At 37.8% G+C, this 23,963-nt stretch overlaps 6 protein-coding genes across 8 annotated transcripts; 2 read left to right on the top strand and 4 right to left on the bottom strand.

The window, feature by feature from the left end:
• The first annotated feature begins 471 nt into the window (after positions 1–471).
• On the top strand, positions 472–5,374 carry LOC18606500 (putative LRR receptor-like serine/threonine-protein kinase At1g63430). Its single transcript, XM_007040128.3, has 13 exons — positions 472–1,012; positions 1,228–1,366; positions 1,484–1,555; positions 1,662–1,805; positions 1,897–2,046; positions 2,609–2,725; positions 2,810–2,874; positions 3,176–3,427; positions 3,520–3,725; positions 3,858–3,990; positions 4,085–4,242; positions 4,531–4,746; positions 4,863–5,374. The coding sequence occupies exons 1-13, from the start codon at positions 928–930 to the stop codon at positions 5,106–5,108; spliced, it is 1,983 nt and encodes a 660-aa protein (XP_007040190.3). The 5' UTR covers positions 472–927; the 3' UTR covers positions 5,109–5,374.
• A 758-nt stretch (positions 5,375–6,132) lies between these two features.
• Positions 6,133–8,807, bottom strand: LOC18606501 (RNA-binding NOB1-like protein). Its single transcript, XM_007040129.3, has 5 exons — positions 8,437–8,807; positions 7,159–8,212; positions 6,807–6,975; positions 6,512–6,631; positions 6,133–6,365 (listed from the first exon to the last, which is right to left on the bottom strand). Exons 1-5 carry the CDS (start codon positions 8,774–8,776, stop codon positions 6,213–6,215), a joined length of 1,836 nt encoding a protein of 611 aa, XP_007040191.3. The 5' UTR covers positions 8,777–8,807; the 3' UTR covers positions 6,133–6,212.
• Positions 8,808–10,558: 1,751 nt separating this feature from the next.
• On the bottom strand, positions 10,559–12,032 carry LOC18606502 (actin-depolymerizing factor 1). Its single transcript, XM_007040132.3, has 3 exons — positions 11,891–12,032; positions 11,128–11,393; positions 10,559–11,045 (listed from the first exon to the last, which is right to left on the bottom strand). The coding sequence occupies exons 1-3, from the start codon at positions 11,891–11,893 to the stop codon at positions 10,895–10,897; spliced, it is 420 nt and encodes a 139-aa protein (XP_007040194.1). The 5' UTR covers positions 11,894–12,032; the 3' UTR covers positions 10,559–10,894.
• A 1,672-nt stretch (positions 12,033–13,704) lies between these two features.
• LOC18606503 (tubulin beta-9 chain) lies at positions 13,705–16,633 on the top strand. Its single transcript, XM_007040133.3, has 3 exons — positions 13,705–14,195; positions 14,269–14,538; positions 15,740–16,633. Exons 1-3 carry the CDS (start codon positions 13,802–13,804, stop codon positions 16,411–16,413), a joined length of 1,338 nt encoding a protein of 445 aa, XP_007040195.1. The 5' UTR covers positions 13,705–13,801; the 3' UTR covers positions 16,414–16,633.
• A 617-nt stretch (positions 16,634–17,250) lies between these two features.
• Positions 17,251–20,430, bottom strand: SR (serine racemase). Of its 3 annotated transcripts, none has more exons than XM_007040135.3 (8): positions 19,455–20,430; positions 19,179–19,228; positions 18,884–19,075; positions 18,677–18,763; positions 18,342–18,572; positions 18,161–18,234; positions 17,850–18,036; positions 17,251–17,597 (listed from the first exon to the last, which is right to left on the bottom strand). In XM_007040135.3, exons 3-8 carry the CDS (start codon positions 19,045–19,047, stop codon positions 17,351–17,353), a joined length of 990 nt encoding a protein of 329 aa, XP_007040197.3. In that variant the 5' UTR covers positions 19,048–19,075; positions 19,179–19,228; positions 19,455–20,430; the 3' UTR covers positions 17,251–17,350. The 3 variants fall into 3 exon arrangements, with proteins under 3 accessions (XP_007040197.3, XP_088660587.1, XP_088660588.1); XM_088804461.1 differs by having other exon boundaries at positions 19,442–20,430; XM_088804462.1 differs by lacking the exon at positions 19,455–20,430 and having other exon boundaries at positions 19,179–19,423.
• A 411-nt stretch (positions 20,431–20,841) lies between these two features.
• LOC18606505 (putative CoA ligase CCL9) lies at positions 20,842–23,504 on the bottom strand. Its single transcript, XM_018117688.2, has 4 exons — positions 23,195–23,504; positions 21,705–22,749; positions 21,444–21,547; positions 20,842–21,321 (listed from the first exon to the last, which is right to left on the bottom strand). The coding sequence occupies exons 1-4, from the start codon at positions 23,393–23,395 to the stop codon at positions 21,103–21,105; spliced, it is 1,569 nt and encodes a 522-aa protein (XP_017973177.2). The 5' UTR covers positions 23,396–23,504; the 3' UTR covers positions 20,842–21,102.
• Positions 23,505–23,963: the final 459 nt, after the last annotated feature.

Genomic DNA, 23,963 nt, shown 5'->3' on the forward strand with positions numbered 1-23,963 from the left:
GTAATTATATTAACGCGTTAGCAGTTTTTTTATTAATTTTCAATTCGGCACGAGAATTTTTATACTACCAAGGTACATCATGGATCATACAATCCTTGAATCCAACGGCTAACGATACGCCCATGATTTGTCATAACCTGTAATAATCCTCTGCCGTGGATCCAAGAAGTGTCAACGGTCATTTGGGTTGGTTGCCTATGGTTTTAAACTGCTCCAGCTCACACATTAGCAAACCCTTCCCGAGTTTTAAGTTCATTATCTCACGAGATTTATGCACTCTAATCAATTTGGCTTCTCTCAATGCAATCATTAGCAGTAATCCACTAGCAAGCAACAAGGTTACCTGAAACTGACTATAAAAGAACCCCAGAAAATGAATTAATTTACAAAACTGCCATTCTGCATGAAATTTATTCAATTGAACTGAGGAAAACTGCATATTTAATTATCTCCATTTTCTTTCTTTCTGTTTTTTTTTTTTTCTGCTAAACCAAAAAGGAAAAGAAGCTCTCTTTGAATCCAAGTTTTCCCTCACATCTTTTCTGTCTTTTTTTACTCAAGGCTTTCACATTTTTCTACTCCTTTCTTTTCTCTACTTTTTCAAGTGATTTACTTTCATGGGTAGTTGCCAAATCTTGGATTTAAACCCAGTAGTTTTGTATTAGCATCTTTATCTCTTCATTGTTTTTGTTTCGGTTTGTTTCATTTTATACTTTCTGTTAACAAAGCAAACTCCATTATAGCAGATTAGCGTACCGAAACTTTGAACTTCTGCCTTAGTTTTAGTTTCTTGATAAACCCCACATTTGCAACTCAGTTGGTTTCTTTCTCTTTTTTTTTGGGTTCTACTATCTCTTCTTCATTTTTGGGTAGATGAATTCTACTTGTGGCTGATAAAAGGGCGTAAAATATTAGGGAGAAAGAAAAATGAAATCATACATTTATTTCTTGCTTCTGTTTCTTGCCTCTGGAGTTGCTTTTGTGACTTGTGCTCCTTTTCCTACTAATGAAGGTAATGAGGTTTTCTTTTCGTCTTTGATTTTTTGTTTTTGCAGATCTTGATTGGTTTCTGGGAAAATGTGGGTAGAGATGAGGACTTTAAACTGTTAATCTTGTGCTACATGGTGTTTTAGTTCAGTTCTTTTAGATTTATAGTCTTGATTTTACTGATACTGATAATTCTAGTATCAATATTTTTCACTGAGTGGGAACTCTGGGTTTGTATAGTTTGGGCTCTTACAACATTCAAGGAAGCTATATATGAAGACCCACATCTGGTTTTGTCAAACTGGAATGCTTTAGATGCTGATCCGTGTGAGTGGTCTGGGATTACTTGTAATCAGGAGAGACAACATGTTATAAAGATGTAAGCATGATCCAACAGCTTTCTGAAGTTCTTTGATCAGTTTTCATTCCATTAAATGGTAGATATCTGCACAATTGATGCATTTTCAGAGTAGTCATGTCTTACTGTGTGTTTCAGAAACATATCCAGTTCATCTTTAAAGGGATTTCTTGCACCGGAAATGGGCCAAATTACCTACTTGCAAGAACTGTATGTTTCTTATTCTTATTTGTTCAAGATGATGCTATTGGTTCAACTTTTATCCTTCTAAGAAAGGAATGGTTGACTCATACTTTCATGTGATGTTGTTTTATAGAACTTTACGCGAGAACAATCTGATAGGGATAATACCTAAAGAACTGGGGATGTTGAAATTCCTCAAAGTCTTGGATTTGGGGATGAATCAACTGACGGGTCCTATTCCTCCAGAGCTTGGGAATTTATCCAGTGTGATGAAGATGTAACCCAAACTTCATCTGTCCTGTTTTAAGGAATTGAACTTTTTTGTTTGGTTATTTATATCCTTATTTTGCTTTCTTTTCTTATCACAGAAACCTTCAGTCAAATGGGTTGACGGGTAGCCTGCCTGCTGAGCTTGGCAATTTGAAGTATCTTCAAGAACTTCGCCTTGATAGAAATAAACTTCATGGAAGTGTTCCTGCTGATAGCAATTCAGCGTTTACAGCTAAGATGCATGGAATGTAAGTAGAATATTGTCGCAATAAAATTATGTTCTATTAAGCTCTGGAGAACAAATCTATTTGATAAACTGCTCATTAGAAAATATGCCCTGTATACCTTTTGAATGAACATTTTCTAGTTTCTACACATACAATGCTGGTAGAAAACAGTATCATATTTGTCAGTTTTTAATTCATCTCTTAGCAAATTTAGTTTAAATGCTGTCTCAGAAATGTTGATAATGATTGAAACGGGATGGTGAACAAACAAGCTGGTAGCATTTGCGACCGAGACTAGTATCATAAGCTTATGCTTTTTCTTTGTCTGCATAATGTAGGACATGCTATGTGCCATCTAGAGTTTTAATGTTGGATTATGACAAACTGTTAACAATACCTACTTGCAGAGGATAAATATCCTTTTCTAACCCATAAAGCTAGTATTTTAGTAGGGAGTAAAATATCTTGGTGTGTGATCCTAGAAGTTGAAAATTTTGCAGGCTTCTTCTCTAGATATTTAGCCACTGAAGTTAAATCATGTTAGTATTTTAAAGTTGATCTCTAATAGTTCGTTTCACTTTAGGTATGCCTCAGGTTCAAACTTAACTGGACTTTGTCGTTCATCTCAGTTAAAAGTTGTAGATGTCTCCTACAATTTTTTGGTTGGAGGCATACCTAAGTGTTTGGAATACCTTCCAAGGTAAACTTTCTTTGCCTGTGACATAGATCCATGCCGGCTTCTTTTTATCCAGTTGGCCCATGTTTTCCCATATTATTAATGCAGCACAAGCTTTCAAGGGAATTGCCTCCAGGACAAAGATGCAAAACAGCGTCCCACTACACAATGTGGTATGTATTACATAATCTTCCCTTTGGCTGTGATGTGGATGAATTTTTGAACAAAAATGTATGTTCTTGTCTAAGTCTAACTGACTAATCTGATGACATCTTGAAGTGCACATGCTTCATTTGGTTCTAGTTAAATTATTTGATCAAAATTTAAGCACTTGCTCTTCCATAGTTGAATTTAATATGTTTGGAGTTGCATGTGTATGTATTTTCTTACTACACTTACCAATGCTAGCTGATTGTCTTATGAGCATTAAAATAATTCAATATTGAGTTGGCAGTGACAATATTCCTTTTTTAGGTGGTGCTATGCTTTCCAGAAGTCACCAAGCACCCAGCCCTAAGCATCGGCCCGCTGAAGACGTTGCAAAGCATCAAAAAGCGTCGAAACCTGCCTGGCTTTTGGCTCTTGAAATAGTGACAGGAACCATGGTGGGATCTCTCTTTCTGGTCGCCCTCCTTACTGCTTTCCAAAGATGCAATAGCAAGTCTGCTATCATAATCCCTTGGAAGAAATCAGGGAGTGAGAAGGAACATGTAACAGTATACGTAGGTTAGTTTGCTGCATATGGCATTAGCTACTAGTCCTCAAATTACTTGTGTATTCTTCAAAGCAATATTGGTTTACATGGTGATTTTGTGCAGATTCTGAGTTGTTGAAAGATGTGACTAAATTTAGCAGACAAGAGCTTGAAGTAGCTTGTGAAGATTTCAGCAACATTATTGGTTCCTCTCCAGACAGTTTGGTCTACAAAGGCACCATGAAGGGTGGACCCGAAATTGCTGTGATATCCCTCTGCATTAAAGAGGAGCACTGGACTGGCTATCTTGAGCTCTATTTCCAGAGAGAGGTACTTGTTAAATGCTGTAACAGTTTGATCAAAAGATCAATTTTGTTGAAAGATGTGAAGCAGCTTCAAAATGTAAGAATTAACAAACTTGGAGTGATCTGGTTCTAAGTTTTCTGTTAAATTGCTACTCAGGTGGCAGATTTGGCAAGATTGAATCATGAGAATGTAGGGATATTACTAGGTTACTGTAGAGAGAGCACTCCATACACAAGGATGCTTGTTTTTGAATATGCATCAAATGGAACGCTTTATGAGCATTTGCATTGTAAGCATACTCTCTCTCTCTGTCTCTCTCGCTCTCACATACGAAGATAACATTGTTTATCAGCTTTTACCTGACTAAGTCAATTTTAATGCAGATGGAGAGGGATCCCAATTATCTTGGACAAGGCGTATGAGAATTATTCAAGGCATTGCTCGAGGACTCAAGTATCTTCACACAGAACCTGAGCCCCCATTCACTATATCTGAGTTAAACTCTAGTGCTGTGTATCTTACAGAGGATTTTTCCCCCAAGGTATCTCCTCACCTCATGCCCTTGCATGTATGAGCTTCTAATATTTTCTTCATGATCAGGGGATACTTGAGTTAGGGTCACTTTTACCTTATCTAAAACAAAAGTATATTGCTCTATGGTAAAATTAAAGAAGGCTATTCTTGTGCCAAAATTACTTTGTGATGAATAATAGGGTCACTCTTGGTATCTTGACAATTCAATCATGAACTCGAGAAATTTTGGCTGGCTGGTTGCTGTTGTGAAATTTAGCTGAGATCCTTCTGATTAAGAAATTATCTTGTGATGCAGTTGGTTGATTTTGAAAGTTGGAAGACTATTCTTGCTAGATCCGAAAAGAACTCTGGCTCTATTGGCAGCAATGGCGCCATTTGTCTACTTCCTAATTCCGTGGAGAAACGTCATCTGGATATTCAGGGCAATATTCATGCTTTTGGTGTACTTCTACTGGAGATAATTAGTGGGAGGCCTCCATTCTGCAAGGACAGAGGGTGCTTGATAGATTGGGTAAGGAACCCCTCTGAACACCACATTTGTTAACCAGATTTCATGTTGGACTTTTGTAGACAAACATGCTTAGCTTAATATGCCCCAGAAAACTTAAGTAGTACCATGCACTGCAGGCCAAGGATTATCTTGCATTACCAGAAGTTATGTCTTACATTGTAGACCCAGCGCTAAAACAGTTCAGATATGATGACCTCAAAGTTATATGCGAAGTGATAAGCCTATGCATTCATCCAGACTTTTCGAATCGGCCAGCCATGCAGGAAATAAGCCTCATGTTGGAGAGCGGAATTGACACATCTGTCTCCGTTGAGCTCAAGTCATCTTCTTTGGCATGGGCTGAACTTGCCCTTTCATCATGATTGAGTTGAAGCTAACACACTGTACATCAATTACATACAGTTTTTACCCTTTTACCTATATCCAATCTTTTTGATCTTTGTAAATGGCTGCATGTCAAAAAGAAACGTTTGGCTTCATTTATGCTGAAGCCTTTTTTCCATTTGTATACCATTTGATGTTCAGAAAAATTTCTGAAATCTCCAAGTAGCCAATTTAGCTATTTTGCAGTGAGTCTTGTACCATCTGTTTAACTATATATGTATACTATGTTAGTGTTGTCTCTACATCCACAATGAAATTGTTGGTTGTCTTTTGTTATACATGTTAAATGCATGCTTGTAATTTTGTTGAGAACATTACATCACCTAAAAATGATGATCAAGACCTGGCCTGTGTCAAGTTGTCAATCTTCTTCATCTTTTTCTGCCTAAAGTAATAGAACAAAGTAGTTTGAGACATTTTCTGTTGAATGGAATAGAAAGGAATCTGTTAGTTGTCGTTTACGATATAATCAAATATAAGATTCTAGCCAGGCAAAGTGCGCTCGGCGGTGAGCTGGACAGGACAAAGGGTTGAAGGATTTGCCTACCAAACTTAACGTTCTCTTCATTGCAGATCAACTCTGTTTGGTAAAAATGATTAAAATGGTGGAAAAGTTTTATTTTAATTTAATGGTCAAAACATCAGGTACGTGGCTTCAGAACACTCATAAACAAAGGGGTTTTGATAATAATTTCTGTGAAATATCTGTGCATGTAATTCACTGATTGAATTCCAAAAGATTTATGTACGGAAGATGAAATAACTTGCTTTATTGGCCACCCTTGCCCTGCTATTTGCCAACACGATAATAAATAGAGCACCCTGCTATGCAACGACACCCAAAGGAAACAGTGGTTTTTCTTCAATTGCTTGTGCAACACATAATTTCAAAGGTAGTTGAATGAAATCTCTCCAAAATTGAGCTCATCTCAAGGCAAAAAACATACATAGCACGCTAGTAGATAATCCATTACATTTGACTTACTATGAATACGGGCAAAGGAACTGTAAATATCGAAAAATTCATTTCTTTTATCTGGTTCTCAAGTCAAAAAATAAATTACAAAAGGAATCCTGTGAACTTACTTATGCTTAGAACGGGAGTAGTGATTGTCATTTGGATTCCTCTTTCCACTAAATACTGCTAATGCTTTTCTTACGGGAGGCTGGAGAGGTGCCCTTTTATCAGTATGGTGAGTGAAAGTGTCCACACCCATGAAAAGATCATCATCCCCCTATATAAAATAAAACACATGCTCAGCTCTAATTAGCTGAATAAATTTCATTTTTGACATGAAAAAGAAGGAAACAAACTTGGACGTAACAGATGAAGCAAATCTATAGGTGCAGAAATAAAAATTGAAAATCAGACGAGACAAACCTGTTTATTTACTTTCTTCTTTGTTTTAGGGTAAAGGAATTTTTGGGGAAGTTGATCTTCACGTAAAATGAGGTTTTTGGTTATGGCATCTCTTCCACCTTGGGGTAAAGGCAGTGAAAACTGCACACAGCAAATGAAGGCATTCATGAAATATTTTCTCAAAATCATATCATATTGCCAACCCAGAAAACACATGTAGGGTATGCCAGACGGCACCACGAACACAAGAAATCAAGAGAAGAAAACTCAATAAATGACTGATATCTTTTGCAGTTGCTTGTGTAGATGATCTTACCTTTGTACCGCGAAGAGAAATTCTTGGGCGATGGGATGCTAAAACAATTCCATTCTCACCAACAGTAACAGCTACCTTACGTAAAGTTCCTCCATTTCCACACTTGGGACAGAAAATCCTTCCAATTTCAGCAGTCACATTATAGCAGGCATGGCACTTCAATATCCACCTACAGTCATATAGATTTAATGAAGATAAGCAGAAATGCATCAAAATACTTACTTTTGACATGTCACAAAACAACAAGGTTTTCAGATAAAAAGGCTTTAATGAATTCATATGATAATTGAAATTTGAATAAGTAACTAACGACCACCATTCACCAGTACTGATATATGCCTTATTTATATACCTGTGTAGCTGCCGAATCTGCATTCCGCCAGGTGCTAGTAACCGTAAACCCATCTGCAGAATAACATTTTGCATAGCAAAGTCACCAGTTACACAAGCTACACTGGACTCAGATAGGGATCTCAACATCCAGCTCTGCTCGCTGCTAACATCATCTGTATATGATGCATCAACGGTTTCATTGGTCTGACTTGACATTTCCAACTGGTCTAATTCTTCATTGACAAGATCCATCTTATTTCCTTCAACAGAAAGATTCACATTGGCCTCCACTGTGATCTCCACTTCTTCTGCTTCTTGAAGAGCCTCCAGTGAGTCTTCTTCCAGCCTCATTTGTTTTAGGATTGAAGAAAGATCTTCATCACCCTTCTTTTCTTCTGCTCTCTCAGTCTCCTCCAAAATCCCGTTTCCAGAATGAGCATCTTCAACATTGTTCTTATCCATGCTTTTTTCCATATCTTCCTGACAATCTTTCTCCACTAATGCCTCATAATATTCCCGCCTAGCTTTCCTCCTAAGATATCTCCTATGAGTACTTCGACTTACAGCAGGTTGCCAATTATCACCATTATCATCAATCTGTCCCTGAGATGCATCAATTCCATCAGCCACCATCTTCTTCCCTTCAATTTTCACCTCTTTCTTCTGGGGTAAATATCTCCTAGGTCTCCTAAAACCGTGTTCAACATCCTCTTGATTCTCAGAATGCGTTTCACTCTTTATTTCCACAGAGCCATCTTCAGAACCATTATCCGAAGGGAGAGTATTCATATTTAAGTCTTTCAAGGGAAGGATTCTCGAGTTAGAATTTGTTCCACCTTCAGCTTCACGTTCGAGTGCTTCCCACTCATCCAAATTAGGAACATTGGAGCCCCATCCAGGCAAGTCCCTTTCAGGTAGCCTCTTTACATTAACAACATGAACTGGGGGAGGAGCATCTCTAATATGATTGGTTCCATGAATTTGAGCCTCCAACGTATATGTCAGGGCAATCAGTTTGAGATCAACGTCCGAAAGAGTCTGCAAGTCACCAGTTGCCCTCGCAAATTTGATAACTAACAGGTCAAATAAAACATTCAATTAATAATGATGTTAGAATTGATGTTACATTGTAATAATTTGCTTATTTTTAATCAATTACGAATTTTCTTTCACCTTATAACAACATTCTAAGACGCAAAAAACAGATAGTAAAGAAAATAACAACCAAAGGAGCCTTAATACATAAAATTTATACATATGCCAAAAAAGAATAGAAATTGAAGTTCAAATTTATTACCTTTATTGAGGGCATCGGAAGAGGGCTCCATGGAATCAATGGAGAAAGGGATAAAGGCGAGGCGGTGACGGGAAACAGGGTCGCGAATTTCAGCGAGGACTTCAGGGACGGTAACGAACCTGTCGGCGGAGTTGTTGAGCTTTTCTCCACCTTCGATGACGGCGTTGGCGTCAACTACGGCCACCGCTATTCCCTTCGTGGATTTGCAGCTTTCGACAAAGAGTTGGCTTGTCGCCGCCGTTTGTTTTTGCGTTTGAGGCTTTGGTGGTTGGCTCTTCAGTACGTTGCTCCAACATGGTGCCGGGTTCGGGTTAGGGGCCGGTGCTCCGGAATCCTCCATGGTTAGGCAGAGAGAGAGAGAGAGAGAGACAGCTAGTGCGAAGCTCAGAGTCTTAAACCCTAGAAAACGGTAGGATGGGATCTGAACGGTGTCGTTTAACAACTGAAAATAAATAAAATGTAACCTATATGGTACGTTTGGTTGGCGGAATAGACAGGAATGGAATAGAATAGTTATTATGTGGGAATAGAATGAGGTGGGAATAGAATAGAATAGTTATTACTTAATTTGGTATGACAAAGGGAATAGAACAGGAATAATTATTATGACTTATTGTAGTGTTTGGTTGGTAACAATAATTTTGGAATAAGAAAGGAATAGAAAATAAAAAGACAAAAACACCCTTTATTATTTATGTGACATTTTATTTTTATTAGATTTTTTAAATATTAATAATCTAGAATTTAATTAAAATATTAATAATAAATCATTTAAATATTAACATTTATTTAATTTAAATATTATTATGATTAATTTTTATTCTATTTTATTTTTAAAATATTCATAATTGATAATTTATTTAAAATATTAATAATTGATCATTTCAATATTAATATTTATTTATTTTTTAAAATATTAATATTTTATTTAATTTAAATATTATGATGATCAATTATTTTATTTTATTTTATTTTTGAAAATTAATAATTGATTATTTATTTAAAATATTAATAATAGATAATTTAAATATTAATATTTTATTTAATTTAAATTTTATTATGATTAATTTTTTATTTTATTTTTTAAATATTAATAATTGGTAATTTATTTAAATATTAATAATTGATGATTTAATTATTAATATTGTTTATCTAATTTAAATGATATTATGTTTATTTATTTTTAATTTATTTTGTTTTTAAATAGGAATAATTTATAATTTATTTTATTAATAATTGATAATTTAAATATTAATATTTTATTTATAATTTAATATTAATATTTTATTAAAAATTGGAATCAAGTGAGAGAAAGAGGAGAGAGAGAAAAATAATATTTTATACTAATAAAGTTGTAAATTTTCAAACTTGTAAGGGGTATTTTTGTCTTTATTAATTTTTAAATTTATTCCTCAACTATGGAATAGCTAATACCATGGGGGAGGGTGGTATTAGCTATTCCTTGATTTTAAAGGATTTTGAAGAATAGCCATTCCATAGGAATGGCTATTCCTTGAATCATTTTCCAACCAAACAAAGGAATAAAAATTCCTTGGGAATAAAGGGGGAATGGCTTAGCCATTCCCCCAACCAAACATGCTAATAGGGATTTTGTAAAAGACTTGTCAAATAAAATATATAGCACTGAACTAATTTATACTACTACACTTACACTATTACGTAATTTAGTATTTTTCTTATAGTATTATCGAGCAAGTTATAAATTATTTAATCAATAACCAAATAAATGGTTTAATTAATTGAAAATAAAATAAATCTTGCACTTCTTTTTTCAATTTTGTCGTTTCCACATTCCTTTTTTAACTTGAAGATAATTTTTTTTATCTCCACTTTAACATCATCTCTTGTAATTACAGCATGTGAAATTAATTGAATTTAGAAGGTTGAAACAAGGGAAAAGAGAAAAAAAATTAATAATAATATTAGACTATTTTTTTCCAAAAATAATACTAGTCTAAGTAAAAGTAGTAATTAATTGATTTATAATTCACTAAAAAAAATAAAGAGTGAGAACATACAAGATGAGCAAATTAGCAAAAAGAAAGAAGGATTGATTCATCCTTCTTTTAAAAAAAAAAATTACACAAAATTACCCCAAGTTAAAAGCAAGGAGTAGAGAGAGACATATTAAAAAAAACAAAGGGATATAAAAATGGTGATCCCTTCTCATAATTTAACCAACCTTTCAACAACATCACTTAACAAATGGAAAAAACCAACCAAATTCTTCTCAAACTGAAGATGGGGTGAGTCATGGCAATCCCCCTTTTTTTCTTGGCAGCCAAACTATTTCAGTTTAGAGGAAAATGGTAGCAGTAGTTTGTATCTATGTTCAACCGGTTCTGAAACTAACATTAGATTGATGATTATGGCCCCCCAAAGCATGCTTTTAAGAAGGTTGAAGAAGCGAGGAGATGAGCTGAATGATTCCATCTGTTTAGAGGGCTCGCCCTTTGACAATGTCAAAGCTCATTTCACTGGGATCAGTCGCTTGCAACTCAACTTGAACACCATCCAGCTCTCTTCTGAACCTATCCTTGGAGCTGGCATACAGCATTTTGCTCCTCACTCTCGATGTGTCCGGAGACCTATAGCCATATTCGTTATTCTTAATATATCCAGAAAAAAAAGGTTTGCTGAAAGAGAAGCACTTGTTAGTAGTTATAGTACCATGCAATGAAGAAAATTTTGCTCTTCTGGCAATTTTCGTCAGTAGTGAAATCGAAGTCATAGACGGCATAACGGCACTCATTAGCAGGCAAACTGGCACTTAAATCGTCATAGCTGTCGCTTGGTCCACCTAGCTTCTCTACCACAACCTGTTGAATCTTTTCTTCGATTTTGAAGACAATGAACCTGTAGCTTCTCTTTGCCTTTAGCTCCAAGAACTTGCGCTTGCATTCATCGTTCACAGCCATTCCCGATGCTGAATTCGCCTGCCCATATGCAAGAGATGTAAGAAACAGCACCAAAAATGTAACATGACAAATTATTAAGTACTCTATCCAAAATGAATAAGTTTCTTCTTTCGTGACCCAAAGTACATAGCTCATGGTATTGAAACATAGGTCCAGTACTGTTAAGTTCTGTTGGCCCTTGGAGAGGCCTCAACCCTAGATCCATATACATTTTATTTCATGCAATGAGATATGTTATGTCATGTTATGTCTATCTCTTACCACCAACTATAATCTCCATGTATTGTTTGTCAAGAAACAGAAGCTTTTTGTTGCAACAAGAAAATGATTATGAACTTGTTTGAATTCATGATGTCTGATTAAACAATAGTGGTTGGAGAAACTAATCATAAAAATTTTAATTCTAATTAATCAGAAACAAAATAAGAGTACCATCCTTAATTCCTTATGATTGTCTTTGCGAAATCTGATTCATAAAAAAGAAAGGGAGAGGGAGAGAGGGATACAGAACATACCATTTTGCCACCAATGAGAGAGGGGCCTTTTGTGAGAGATGTGAAGCAGTGAAAGGGAGAGGGAGCAAGAGGCTGTAATGATGGTTTTGGAGAGTAAAAAGAGAAAATAGATCCTTGTTTTTAGGGGTTGTGAGAGGTAGGTTTTAAGGGAGGAGAGAATTTGGAGGACTTGGCTATGATTATGTCCACAAATGACGTCCCCATGCTTCTGTTCTGTCAAACTTGTGGTATATCCAATTTGTTTTAGAAACCCATTTATGGTCCAGATGAGAAGTTGTTACAACTATTTTCCTTTTGAGTCAAATCCAAATTTGGAAAGGTTTGAATGCATTGGCCATAGGAGAAAGAAGATTTCAATCTCATCTCATGGCATGGGGACTTTTTCTCTCTCTTGCAAATGTTTTTCCAGATTCAAACATGTGCTTTGGCTTGCTATTTTTGGCTGCAAAAGGAGTTTGAGCATTAAAAAGCCTCGGAACAAGGCACTTGGTACGTTGCTGAAGAGTGACAACAATGCCAGACATGACGGGGCAAATTTTGGTGATTTGATGGCCTAACTAAGACTATGGTAACAAAGTTTTCGCAAAACTATTCTTTATCAGATAATTCCAAGACCATTTCTTCAACTGCTAAATTCCAGGGCAAATTCTTGTACAAGTAGTGGAGAATGGACATGTCCCAGATCAATATATTTAATGTCCTACACATTCTGGAGGGTCATCCCCTCAAATTTATATAAGTATTCAATACATATTTAGTAAAATATAAGGGCAAAAATAGCTATCCAGTGCAGACTATCAAATCATTTTTTGTAAGAGTCCATATATTCATTTATAAGAGCATCTTGGAGGCCATCGTTGGCAGATTGAGTGTCAAGCAACCTGATGCAACATTTGAAGAAATTTTGACTAGGTAAGCAAAATGATTGAAGTTTTTGGATTCACCCCAGAAGATGAGCCCTCCCCATGAAGCAAAGAGGAGGATATGTAGTTTGCTTTGTATCCAAGGCTTCTCAGGAATTAGGATCACCATTGCTCACATGATTAAAAACCCTTGGAATTTCTCTTCCGGCTGTCGATGTTTATCAGCTTTGATAACCCCTTTCGATCCCACACTGTCAAAGGTCTAACCTTTGTCAGCAGAGGATCACAATTTCACAGAGTAAAATGCAAGTTTCCAAACAAAAAAGTGATGGTTTCCACTCTCCACTCTCCTCAAAACCTTGTAGCTTCAGTTGCACAATACCCACCCTAGCATGTGCCCTCTCATTCATACTGGCAAGACCCAAAGCTCAACTGACATAAAAAAAGTTGGCACGATTCTGAGCTTTTGATACTTGGCTCAAATTTAGTAGAATCATATTTTAATTATAAATTATTTTAATACATATTAACTTTGGGGATTTTATGTTTTATAAGGTTAAGATAACCAATTTTAAATATTTAAATACCAATTTCTATGATATTTTCTGCTCTTATATAGCTCTATGTGCATTTTTCTGTTCAGAGTAATTTACTAACTCTATGTGGGCCTGTGGGCCCATTTATTCTCTCTCTCATTCCTTGAGATGCATATAATAATGTAACGTAAAGAATCTGGTAAGGCCAGCAGCAACACTCATCCTCTGACTGTCCAATGAAAGAAAGCACGTTATCAACTCCTAACAGTTACTCATCAGCACTGAACCAAAACCCAATTTCAAAAATTCAAGTTCCCACTCAAACAAAACGTCCGTCACTAACTGACTGTTAAACAGTCTGCCGCCAACTAACGGAAACCGTTAAGTCCTCTATAAAATCTCTCTCAACCCCATTTCCCCCCATCAAAAAAGTTCACTCAGTTCCGGTTCTTCTGTATTCTTAGGTATATTTTTTGCTTTCCTCTCCAAGTTTCCGTCACTTTCTCGAGAAAATGAGAGAAATCCTCCATGTCCAAGGTGGCCAATGCGGCAACCAGATAGGTGCCAAGTTCTGGGAAGTCGTCTGCACCGAACACGGCATCGACTCAACGGGTAGATACCACGGCGACTCGGAGCTCCAGCTGGAGCGCATCAACGTCTACTACAATGAAGCCAGTTGCGGCCGATTTGTTCCCCGCGCCATCTTAATGGATCTCGAACCCGGTACCATGGATAGCGTAAGATCTGGTCCGTACGGACAGATTTTCCGACCCGACAACTTCGTTTTCGGACAGTCCGGAGCCGGAAACAACTGGGCTAAAGGACATTACACGGAAGGGGCCGAACTTATCGACTCGGTTCTCGACGTCGTCAGAAAGGAAGCCGAGAATTGTGACTGCTTACAAGGTAATTTTTGCATTTTTTATTCTGTTTAGTTATCACTTTATTTTATTTTAAAATTGGGGTCGTTTGGTTACAGGGTTTCAGGTATGCCATTCCTTGGGAGGAGGGACGGGTTCAGGAATGGGAACGTTGTTGATATCCAAGATAAGGGAAGAGTATCCGGATCGAATGATGCTTACATTTTCGGTATTCCCATCTCCTAAGGTTTCAGATACTGTTGTTGAGCCTTACAACGCGACACTCTCTGTTCATCAGCTGGTGGAAAATGCGGATGAGTGTATGGTTCTTGATAATGAAGCTCTCTATGATATCTGCTTCCGTACCCTCAAGCTCACCACTCCAAGTTGTAAGTATTTTTTGGTTTTCTTGCAGTTGAAGTTTGTGTTCATTTGCTGTTGTGCTAACTGTTGACTTTTTTAAGTTTGTTTGGTTGGGGAGAAATGAGATTGGAACAAATTGGATTTTACAATTATTTTGTTATAAGGTATTTAGTTTAGTAGTATTGTTTTAGTAACATTTTAGGTATTAGCGTGACATAATCATGTCTTTTTTTATTATTAATCAGATTAGAAGGCATGGGTAGTTGTTTGTGAGTGCGTTTGGTATTTGGGTAGTTGATAATTAAGTCTTGTTTGATGAATCCAACTTTGTCCTTCTAGAATTAGTATTCTATTTACAATCTATTTTCTAGTTGAAGCCAGGAACAAGCTACTTCTCGTCATGGGGTGACAATCATTACCTCTCCATATGGAACTTGTTGCGTTAGTTTGTGTCTGAATTGTCAATGTCAAGATGAGATCCATAACCTTCTCATCAGACTCCACTTTGGGAGGGTTAAACTTAAAACCTGTGAGGTCATACTCATGAATCTTAAATTCTCTTCTCTGTCTCTGAATACTAATTGCACAAATACAGTTGGGATTCACATGGGTCTCATTTTCTAGACCATTTTATCTAAGGAAGAGATTAGAGTGACATGTATTGGTTTTGCCATTTCGGGAATGTCTAGGTAAGGTTTAGTAATTTAATATTGAGTCTGGTACTTATAAGTTAAATTTTATAATAGTAGGATTATATGGTTCATCAATCAGCCTATGCTTAGTTTATGATAAGTTTGTAATCGATACTACCATTTTAGTGAGCCTCTGGGTTAGTACCGTCTTCATTGATGTAAGAGTTATCCATTTGCACGAATACAAGGGCGATTTCACATGGGTCTCGCTTTCATAGACTTTGGCCATATAGTTTAGACAGATTAGGTCGGACTGGCTGTAGTATGCTTAAAAAAAACCGTCAGCTATAGTATAATCATTCTCTTTATCAAATGGGGCTTTCTATTTGTCGATCTTGAGTAGTTTAATAGCAGTATGGTGCATGGTAATGGCCAAAATCTGTTTTAGTATTTGACATGCGTGTCTAAAGCAGAGCAATTAGTTTTTAAATATTTAAAGAAAAAAGGAAAAGGAAAAAGATTTTGGGTTATCAATTAGTCAAAACTCATTTCCTACTTTCTGTATGGAAACTAACTTGCAATATTTGATGTTCAGTTGGAGATCTCAACCATCTAATTTCTGCCACTATGAGTGGTGTTACATGCTGCCTTCGCTTCCCTGGTCAGCTAAACTCAGACCTCCGCAAGCTTGCCGTAAACCTCATCCCATTCCCTCGGCTACATTTCTTCATGGTTGGATTTGCACCTCTCACATCTCGTGGTTCCCAGCAGTACAGAGCCCTCACAGTCCCTGAACTTACTCAGCAAATGTGGGATGCAAAGAACATGATGTGTGCTGCTGATCCTCGACATGGTCGATACCTGACAGCATCAGCTGTGTTCCGTGGCAAGATGAGCACAAAAGAGGTGGATGAGCAGATGATCAATGTGCAAAACAAGAACTCATCATACTTCGTTGAATGGATTCCAAACAATGTAAAGTCCACTGTTTGTGACATCCCTCCTAACGGCTTGAAGATGGCTTCCACATTTATTGGGAACTCTACCTCGATCCAAGAGATGTTCAGGAGGGTCAGTGAGCAATTCACCGCCATGTTCCGCAGGAAGGCTTTCCTGCATTGGTACACTGGAGAGGGAATGGATGAGATGGAGTTCACAGAAGCTGAGAGCAACATGAATGATTTGGTCTCAGAGTACCAGCAATACCAGGATGCAACTGCAGATGACGAGTATGAGGACGAGGAGGAAGAATACGAGGAAGAGACTTAAAAGAGAATGGAATTGGACTATGCTTGCCCCTTGTTCTTGTAGCCTGTAGGACATTTGGATGTTTTTGTTGTGCTTTGGAATATTTTTGTGCATGTGGAGTCTGTTGATGCAATGTCGCATTGCCTGTTTATGGTGTTTGTTATCACTTGCTTTGTTAATTTTCTCTTCGACTTTTTCCCTGCCTCCATAATTTAGTGATTGACAAGAGTGCTTTGTTGTATTGCTGCTTTCTTTTTTATCAGTAATTTCAACAGCCTGTTTCTCGCTCAAATTCAACTTACAAAAATTGAAGGCAAATGTTAAGCGAACCCACTTTTAGAATATTGTCAACTTGCAGCTATTGGTTTATAACATCGTTAATTGATTATAAACATGGCGGCAGTGGGTAGACCTTGGAGGCAGCACACATCTAATAATAAGCCATTGCAGTTAAAGAAGATAGAACAAATACGTAAATTCCAATCAGACATCACAAGTTTCAAGCATAGGTTATAATATTGCCAATATTCACATTCGAACTTCACTTGGACCATGGTTTGACCATAAGTCTCAAATCTTTAAGGCATAGGCTCTTTTCTAGCTTTTGCTGGGTCTAGTGTTCATAAACTGATCGAATGCAGGTAGAAAACATGATTATGGCCCTTGAGGGTTGAGGCTCTGGGTAATACATATCTTAAAACTAGCAATTCCCCATGTTTTTTCCATGCTTTAAAAGCACAGAGAGAGTCTCAAGTCCTATGATTCGCAATGTCTTCAAAAAACGTTTTGCATAGAATAGTTAAGCAATGTTCTTTATAGCCAAGCAGAGAGTAAGCAGAACAACAACACAAAAGGAAATTCTTCAAGGGATTAATTGGATTTTATATCAGCATTAAGAGACCGAGCTCAATTTGAAGGGAAAGAAAATGTTTATGTTGGAGCAGTAACCAATTAACTTTCATTTTCTAAATGAACTCCACAGCTTTTCAAGATCTACATTACCTCCAGAAAGTATAATTCCTATTTGGTTGCAATCCTTCCAGGCAGGGTTGTTCCTGAAACCATCGGATAAGACAGCAGCAAGGCCTATGGCTCCACTTGGTTCAACTGCAACTTTAAGAATCTCATAGCAGAGTCTCATTGCTTCTATTATCTCCGTATCATCCACAGTTATAATGTCGTCAACAAAATCTCGTACAATGGGCCTAATCAATCAGAAGGCATAGAATGAGGAACTTAAAGCAAGAGACAAACTGAAAGTTATAGACAAACAAGTAAATATAGTTCCTAAAAGCTAACAAGCAGTGATTGTGCTGACAGTGTGCCATATATAAGCAAACATGAGGAAAGAATGGATACACAAGTAACTATGTAGTGCAGTAATTGAGAAAAGAAAACATCTACAAACTAGGATACAATCTTAACACAACAATAAGACACCATGGAATGGCCTTTACCAGGTGAGTTCACCAAGGAAAGCTCTCAGCCCATCAGCTACCGTATTTGTTTCAGGTAAGGTTACAATTCTACCAGCTGCTTTTGATTGAGCTGCATCATTAGCTCCCTTTGGTTCAGCAGCCAAAACTCGAATGGCAGGATTGATGGACTTGGCAGCCAATGCCACCCCTGATATCAAGCCGCCTCCTGCAAATTTTCAATATTTATTTCTGTTTGACAAAAAAAGGGACCAAAACGTTGAAAATTGACAAAAGATGATGATGCAGGACAAAAAACCATTAAATTGACAAGAGAAAGTAGCAACACAAACCACTTATGGGAACTATTATAGTGTCTATCTCAGGGGCTTGCTCCAAAAGCTCAAGGGATATGGTACCCTGCCCACTGAAAAAGCAGTCCAAGTCAGCTAATTCACTGATATTACATCAAATTATAACATTCAAAGCTTAGAAACACAGGAGAAAAATATATAGAAATGTTAAGTATACTACCTTATAATTCGCCCATCATTATACGGATGTATGAGTACAGCCCCAGTTTCTTGCAACACTTTGGTTGCAGTTTTCTCCCTTGAAGGCACTGTTGCCTCACTCCATATAACCTGACCACCATAACGCACAACATTCTGAACTTTGCATTGTGGAGCATTTTTTGGTATAACTATATGTGCAGGGATCCCGCGTAACTTTGCAGCCAATGCCAATGCTGCAGCATGGTTACCACTAATTTTGGGGAATGCAATTAGGTATGTTCCAATAAAATTTATAAGGGGAAAGAAACAATTCAAGATTATTGATGAAGGGGTACAGATGGGCTTAAAGTACACCTGCTATGTGTTACAACCCCTTTAGCTGCCTGATGGTCATCAAGTGAAAATACAGCATTGCAAGCACCTCTGAATTTGAATGCTCCCCTGTAAAGCAACATAAAGGAGAGTCTTAATTAGGATAGACAAATACTCGAGTATTTGCAAACATCAGCAAGAATAAATCAAGTAACAATGATTACCATTTACCATTAATTAGTTTCTCACCCCTTTTGGAAACATTCACACTTAAAGAATAACCTCCTTCCAGAAATAGCATCTAGAGACTCCGAGGTCATGACTGGAGTTTTGTGTATGAATGAATTGATGCGTGCTTGTGCTTCTCTGATGGAGGAGAGATCAGCAGCATACTTCCCTTTGTTCACTTCCATCTTTATGCAACCGAATTAAATACTTCAACTGCAAATTGGATGGAACACAAACAGTTCAAACAATTTCAAAAACTATTTCTAACTTTCATAACAAAAGCATTTTAGCATCTACAACCACGAAAGACACGTACCTGTCTGTATAACTGTAGTCTAGCTGAGCACCGCCCAACTAACAACTTGACTGTAATCATAGAATAGCCATCGTCAACCAATCAAACCAAGCTATATTAAGTAATAGGATTCAAATTAGATTAGGTCAGTGAAAAATGACCATCTGGGTATGAAAAAATGGCTCATGTTACTTGGATTCCGTCACTGTTAAATGGGTCTAGTGTGCTTCCAAAGGAAAGCTGAAGAATGAATCGATAAGCATAAAGAAGAGAAGATGAAGAACCTTAACGACTTACAGAATACTTATAACTTTCAGAACGATATTTTTGACTACTGTGTTTCCCACTTCTTCTGCCTCAGAGGTTGTATACCGGTGAGTTTGTGAGCAAATGCTGAAACAGAAGAGTCAACGAGAAATGGAATCTACCACCCTACGACGCCGCTTTTGTTGAGATTTGGTTCTAGATATTGATTCACTTCCAAAATCCCTGCAAAGGGTTTATTCCCTGTTACTTTGTCAACTAGATCAGCTTCAAACAATTTATTCCATTTTCACTATACCCTCTTTTATTTGGTAAACCCCCGTCTGGGAGTATGGCAAGGTCTAAGCCCATGTTGGTTTTTGCCCTCCTAACGGAATAAAGAAAGAAGATATTAACAACCAAGTACTGACAACGTAAGAATCTTAACAAAACCAATGTACAAAGTATATGTAAATAGCCAACTCCGTTGGTACATTGTTTAACCAACATTGACGCTGAGACAAGGTGAAAGAGCCCACAACTCAAGCCTCGTTGAGCTTTTTAACTTGAGGTTTAACCTCCTCTAAAACCCCCAATAATTGAAAGGAAATTGAAAAACCATACATAAAAATAGGAACTATCTAGAGATAGTTCCAAACTGAAGTTAGGAGTGGATGAAAGTGACTCAAGGGTACCATGGCACTGGGAAAACACAGGCTAATGATGTCTTCAACTTTGCTGTTCTCGAATCTCGGCCCATTGTAACGCAGCCCTACCTCTTGATTCACTCAGGTTCAATATTCTCAAGTCAGACTCCCACGGGTGAGCATTGAAATACTACTCCCCTTTAATGGCTGCTACATCTAACTTTGACAGAGCAAACAGACTGCTCAATCCACGGAACAAGGCATGACCCAAGTGTTGCACAGCAGCCCAGACCACACTACTAAAATCAAGCATGTCAATGGCAGCACATGTAAGTTCCCCTCCAAGTAAATGGTTTCTTCCACCTGTTTTTTTATCATCACTTTTCCTCTATTGACTCTGACCAAAATGTTGTGGTAAATCAACTAGATAAAACACTTGCAGTCTTGCACCCATAGACACAGATTTTAACATGTTGATGATGGAGTTAATTTAAAATAGGATGTAAACATATAGAGACATAACCAACTCAATTCTTAATATGTGTACTCCAAGCATTGCTGTATGTCTCGAGATTGATTCAGGTACTAAAAGATTTCAAAAAGAGAAAAAAGACATGCATCAGTTCTTTGTTAGTTGATTTGTACTGTCAACTACCGCTTTGATGTCCTCTTGCCGAAATGGGAACGTCTCTCCATGATTTATATGGTTACATAAAGCTTTCCAGGGAAAGAAAAATTATTGCAGGAACTACATATATAGTATTTCAGTTGAAGTAAGTGGAGGTAATTGTAGGTGATGATGAAACCACAGGGGTGTTCCATTAAAGAAAAAAGGAATATATCAAAGTATTTGTTTAACTGTGGACATCTAAATAATTTGAGATCAGAATTACATGTCATCTGTCTGTTCTAATAATCAACTTTAACTCCAATAAGAAAAGGAAAAAGAAAACTACAGCCACTTAACTCTGTAACTACGTAACCTCGCCCTTGCCCAACAGGCAAAGCTCCAAAGAAGTTCGAAGCAAACGATAAATGTAGGGAGCATTGCTGAATTAAGCTCCGAATTTGGGAACTTTGGCAGCAGACATTTGAGACAAAAAATGCTCTGCTACAATCCGCCGTTGGATTTTCCCAGTAGCAGTTTTTGGCAAGGAACCAGTGATGAAAACCTTCTTGGGGACTTTGAAACTTGCAAGGTTCTTCTTGCAATATTGCGAAATTTCAGCCTCCTCCAAGTTTACTCCTTCCCTTGGGATCACTGCACAATTTATCTACATTTGAAAGAAACAGAGAGAAATGTTAGACATTAAGACAAACAGCTAATAATTCAATATCACAACCATAAATGTTTTTCTACACAGCGTTTTGGCACACGAGAGAGATGATTTCTTACCTCTTCGCCATATTTCTCATCTGGGACACCAAAGGCAACTGCTTGTGCAACATTAGGATGAGACAATAGCACTGCATCCACTTCAATTGGTGATATTTTCTCACCTGAACATTATCAGACCAAACATCACATTAACATTCTGACATACATTTGTTAAGACGATATTTTAAGGACTATGCACGCATTTAATGTAACAATCGATTCTAAATATAGAAACGTTTATGTAATGCATGATTAGAATGGTCAGCACAAAATGCATACCTCCACGATTGATGAGCTCCTTGATCCGACCCACGAGATGCAAGTATCCATCGGAATCGAAAAACCCGATATCCCCAGTGTGGAACCAACCAAATAGAAAAGCTGATTTATTAGCCTCAGGATTGTTCTTATAACCCTTTGTCACATTCAATCCCCTAATGCAAACCTCCCCATTAGCATTAGGTGGCTGAATTTCCCCTTGTTCATTCAAAATAGCCATTTCTTGCCCAACCGGCTTCCCAACAGAGCCGGCCTTGTGCGGGCCACATTCGGGTAACGGGTTTGAAGCCATGAGATGAGATGCCTCCGTCATGGCGTAAGCCTCTAGCACTGGTGCGTCAAATGCCGCCTCTAGCCGAGCCAATACACTAGGCGCCAACGATGCGCTGCAGCTCCTAATAAACCTCAGATTGGGGTAAGCCGGCTCGGGCTTGCTCTCGTGGCGATCCAATATGATCTGGTGTATCGTGGGGACAGCAGTGTACCACGTGGCATTATACTTAATCACGTCCGTCCAAAATGTAGAAGCCGAGAATCTCCCAGCGGCTGGGAGAGCCACGGCGGCTCCGGAAATGAGTGAACTCAGTAAGCCAGCTAACAAGCCATGCACGTGGAATAACGGGAGGACAATGACGGTCGAGTCAGACTCAGTGAGTTTATAAACCGATTTAATGTTCAAAGTAGAGGTGGCTAGATTGAGCTGAGTCAGAGGGACACCCTTGGGGCGGCTGGTGGTCCCGGAAGTGTGGAGAAAAAGTGAGACGTCAGCAGGGTCGTTAACTAGTTGGTGGACTGAGTCAAGATGTGAATCGGGGTTCGAGGAGAGAGCTACTTTAGAATTTTCGTCCTGGAGAGTGGCGGACACGTGGGGGATGTTGAGCTTGGAAGCGGCAGCTTGAGCCGACTTGATGCCTTGGGCTGGGACTAACAAAAGTTTGGATTGTGAGTCAGAAAGGTAGAACTCGAATTCTTCCGTGGTGTAAGCCGAGTTTAACGGCGCCGCAGTCGCTCGACAGCGAATTACAGCCAAGAACATTATCACAAACTGTAAAAAAACAGAAAAAATAAAATAAAAGAATTGTTATTTATTTAATAACAATTAAACAAGACAGCTCCTAGGCGATGTTTGGCAGCTTTGTAAATTGTGACGGAAGCAAACAAGAAAAAACTCATCACCCCAAAATAAAAAACATATCAAATTTTAATTTTTCTAACCTAATGCTCATAGACAATGACATTTTATAAATTTCGACGAAAAAAAAGTTCAACATAAAGACGGAGACATTTTGTTAACTTTTACAAGTTCCTAAAATCTATGGAGAAAAAGCCTTGGCTTTTTGTTTGGCTACAGAGGAATGGGAGGGAAATTGAAGGAAAATTATGTTTTTACTTTATTTTTGATAATTTCTTCTCTCTATTTTCTCATCAAAATAAATAGAAGCTAATGTTTTAGACAAGATTTGATTGATGAAACGTAAAAAAATACAAACCTCGACGGTGTTCGGGAAAGAAAGAGCGACGACATCGCCGGGCTTGATGCCGGAGGCGATGAGGAGAGAGGCGGCGTGATCGATGAGTTGTTGCAATTGAGCATGTGTCAAATCGAATTTACCGGAAACGGATAAAGCTCTCCTGCTCGGGAACTCCGTCGCAGCCTTCTTCATTAACCCTGTCAAAGTTACACTCTCCATTTTCTCAACAACCGAATGAACAAAATGAAATCAAAAGAATTTTTTTTTTTTTGTATCAAAATTCGTGGAAAAGATGAAATATTTGTCCAGGGTTTGAGAGGAAGGGGTTGGGCAGAGAGAGTTATAAAGGGTTTTGGAGTCATGGACAGAGGAGGGGATGTTTCGGTGGAGGTTTCGAGCAGGGGAGGTCGAAAGTCCCACGTGGCAACTGTTGACGGTCAGTTTGCGTGTGCTCCGCCTCGACAGTTGCGCCCACAGCCCACTTTCTTGTTGGTGCAACTAATTTTCGTCATACGTGGCTCGATTCCTGCGGCCGATTGGTCTACGTAAAGGATGGGGCCCGCAGTGAAGAAGAGGAACCCATGTTTCGTAAGGACTTTGGGAAGTTGGAAACCACCAGGGGAAGAAAAAATCTTTCACATGAAGGTGAAACGCAAACAAAAATTAAATTCTTTGATGGCTGGCAGGTGGCTTGAATCATAAAGAGAAAAAAAAAAGGGAAAATAAATTCCGCGTGGTGGTTTTACCTTGACAAAATATTGGGCACACTCAGGACAAACAAAGAACG

This window comes from Theobroma cacao, chromosome 3, assembly GCF_053813885.1.
Source record: "Theobroma cacao isolate CCN51 chromosome 3, ASM5381388v1, whole genome shotgun sequence".
Classification (NCBI taxonomy): domain Eukaryota; kingdom Viridiplantae; phylum Streptophyta; class Magnoliopsida; order Malvales; family Malvaceae; genus Theobroma; species Theobroma cacao.

Bases quoted from the DNA above. Each gene is read 5' to 3' on its own strand.
- LOC18606500 (XM_007040128.3), top strand. From the start codon at position 928: ATGAAATCATACATTTATTTCTTGCTTCTGTTTCTTGCCTCTGGAGTT. The intron at 1,013-1,227 runs GTAATGAGGTTT...GGGTTTGTATAG, and splicing joins TCCTTTTCCTACTAATGAAG to TTTGGGCTCTTACAACATTC. The intron at 4,747-4,862 runs GTAAGGAACCCC...CATGCACTGCAG, and splicing joins GAGGGTGCTTGATAGATTGG to GCCAAGGATTATCTTGCATT.
- LOC18606501 (XM_007040129.3), bottom strand. From the start codon at position 8,776: ATGGAGGATTCCGGAGCACCGGCCCCTAACCCGAACCCGGCACCATGT. The intron at 8,213-8,436 runs GTAATAAATTTG...TTGACCTGTTAG, and splicing joins TTCCGATGCCCTCAATAAAG to TTATCAAATTTGCGAGGGCA. The intron at 6,976-7,158 runs GTATATAAATAA...ATATGACTGTAG, and splicing joins CAGATTCGGCAGCTACACAG to GTGGATATTGAAGTGCCATG.
- LOC18606502 (XM_007040132.3), bottom strand. The intron at 11,046-11,127 runs GTACTATAACTA...ATATGGCTATAG, and splicing joins AAAATTTTCTTCATTGCATG to GTCTCCGGACACATCGAGAG.
- LOC18606503 (XM_007040133.3), top strand. From the start codon at position 13,802: ATGAGAGAAATCCTCCATGTCCAAGGTGGCCAATGCGGCAACCAGATA. The intron at 14,196-14,268 runs GTAATTTTTGCA...GTTTGGTTACAG, and splicing joins GAATTGTGACTGCTTACAAG to GGTTTCAGGTATGCCATTCC. The intron at 14,539-15,739 runs GTAAGTATTTTT...TTTGATGTTCAG, and splicing joins CAAGCTCACCACTCCAAGTT to TTGGAGATCTCAACCATCTA.
- SR (XM_007040135.3), bottom strand. From the start codon at position 19,047: ATGGAAGTGAACAAAGGGAAGTATGCTGCTGATCTCTCCTCCATCAGA. The intron at 18,235-18,341 runs GTAGTATACTTA...CTGCTTTTTCAG, and splicing joins AATGATGGGCGAATTATAAG to TGGGCAGGGTACCATATCCC. The intron at 18,037-18,160 runs GTTTGTGTTGCT...GAAAATTTGCAG, and splicing joins TATAATAGTTCCCATAAGTG to GAGGCGGCTTGATATCAGGG.
- LOC18606505 (XM_018117688.2), bottom strand. From the start codon at position 23,395: ATGGAGAGTGTAACTTTGACAGGGTTAATGAAGAAGGCTGCGACGGAG. The intron at 22,750-23,194 runs GTTTGTATTTTT...GTTTTTTTACAG, and splicing joins CTTTCCCGAACACCGTCGAG to TTTGTGATAATGTTCTTGGC. The intron at 21,548-21,704 runs GTATGCATTTTG...GATAATGTTCAG, and splicing joins GGAGCTCATCAATCGTGGAG to GTGAGAAAATATCACCAATT.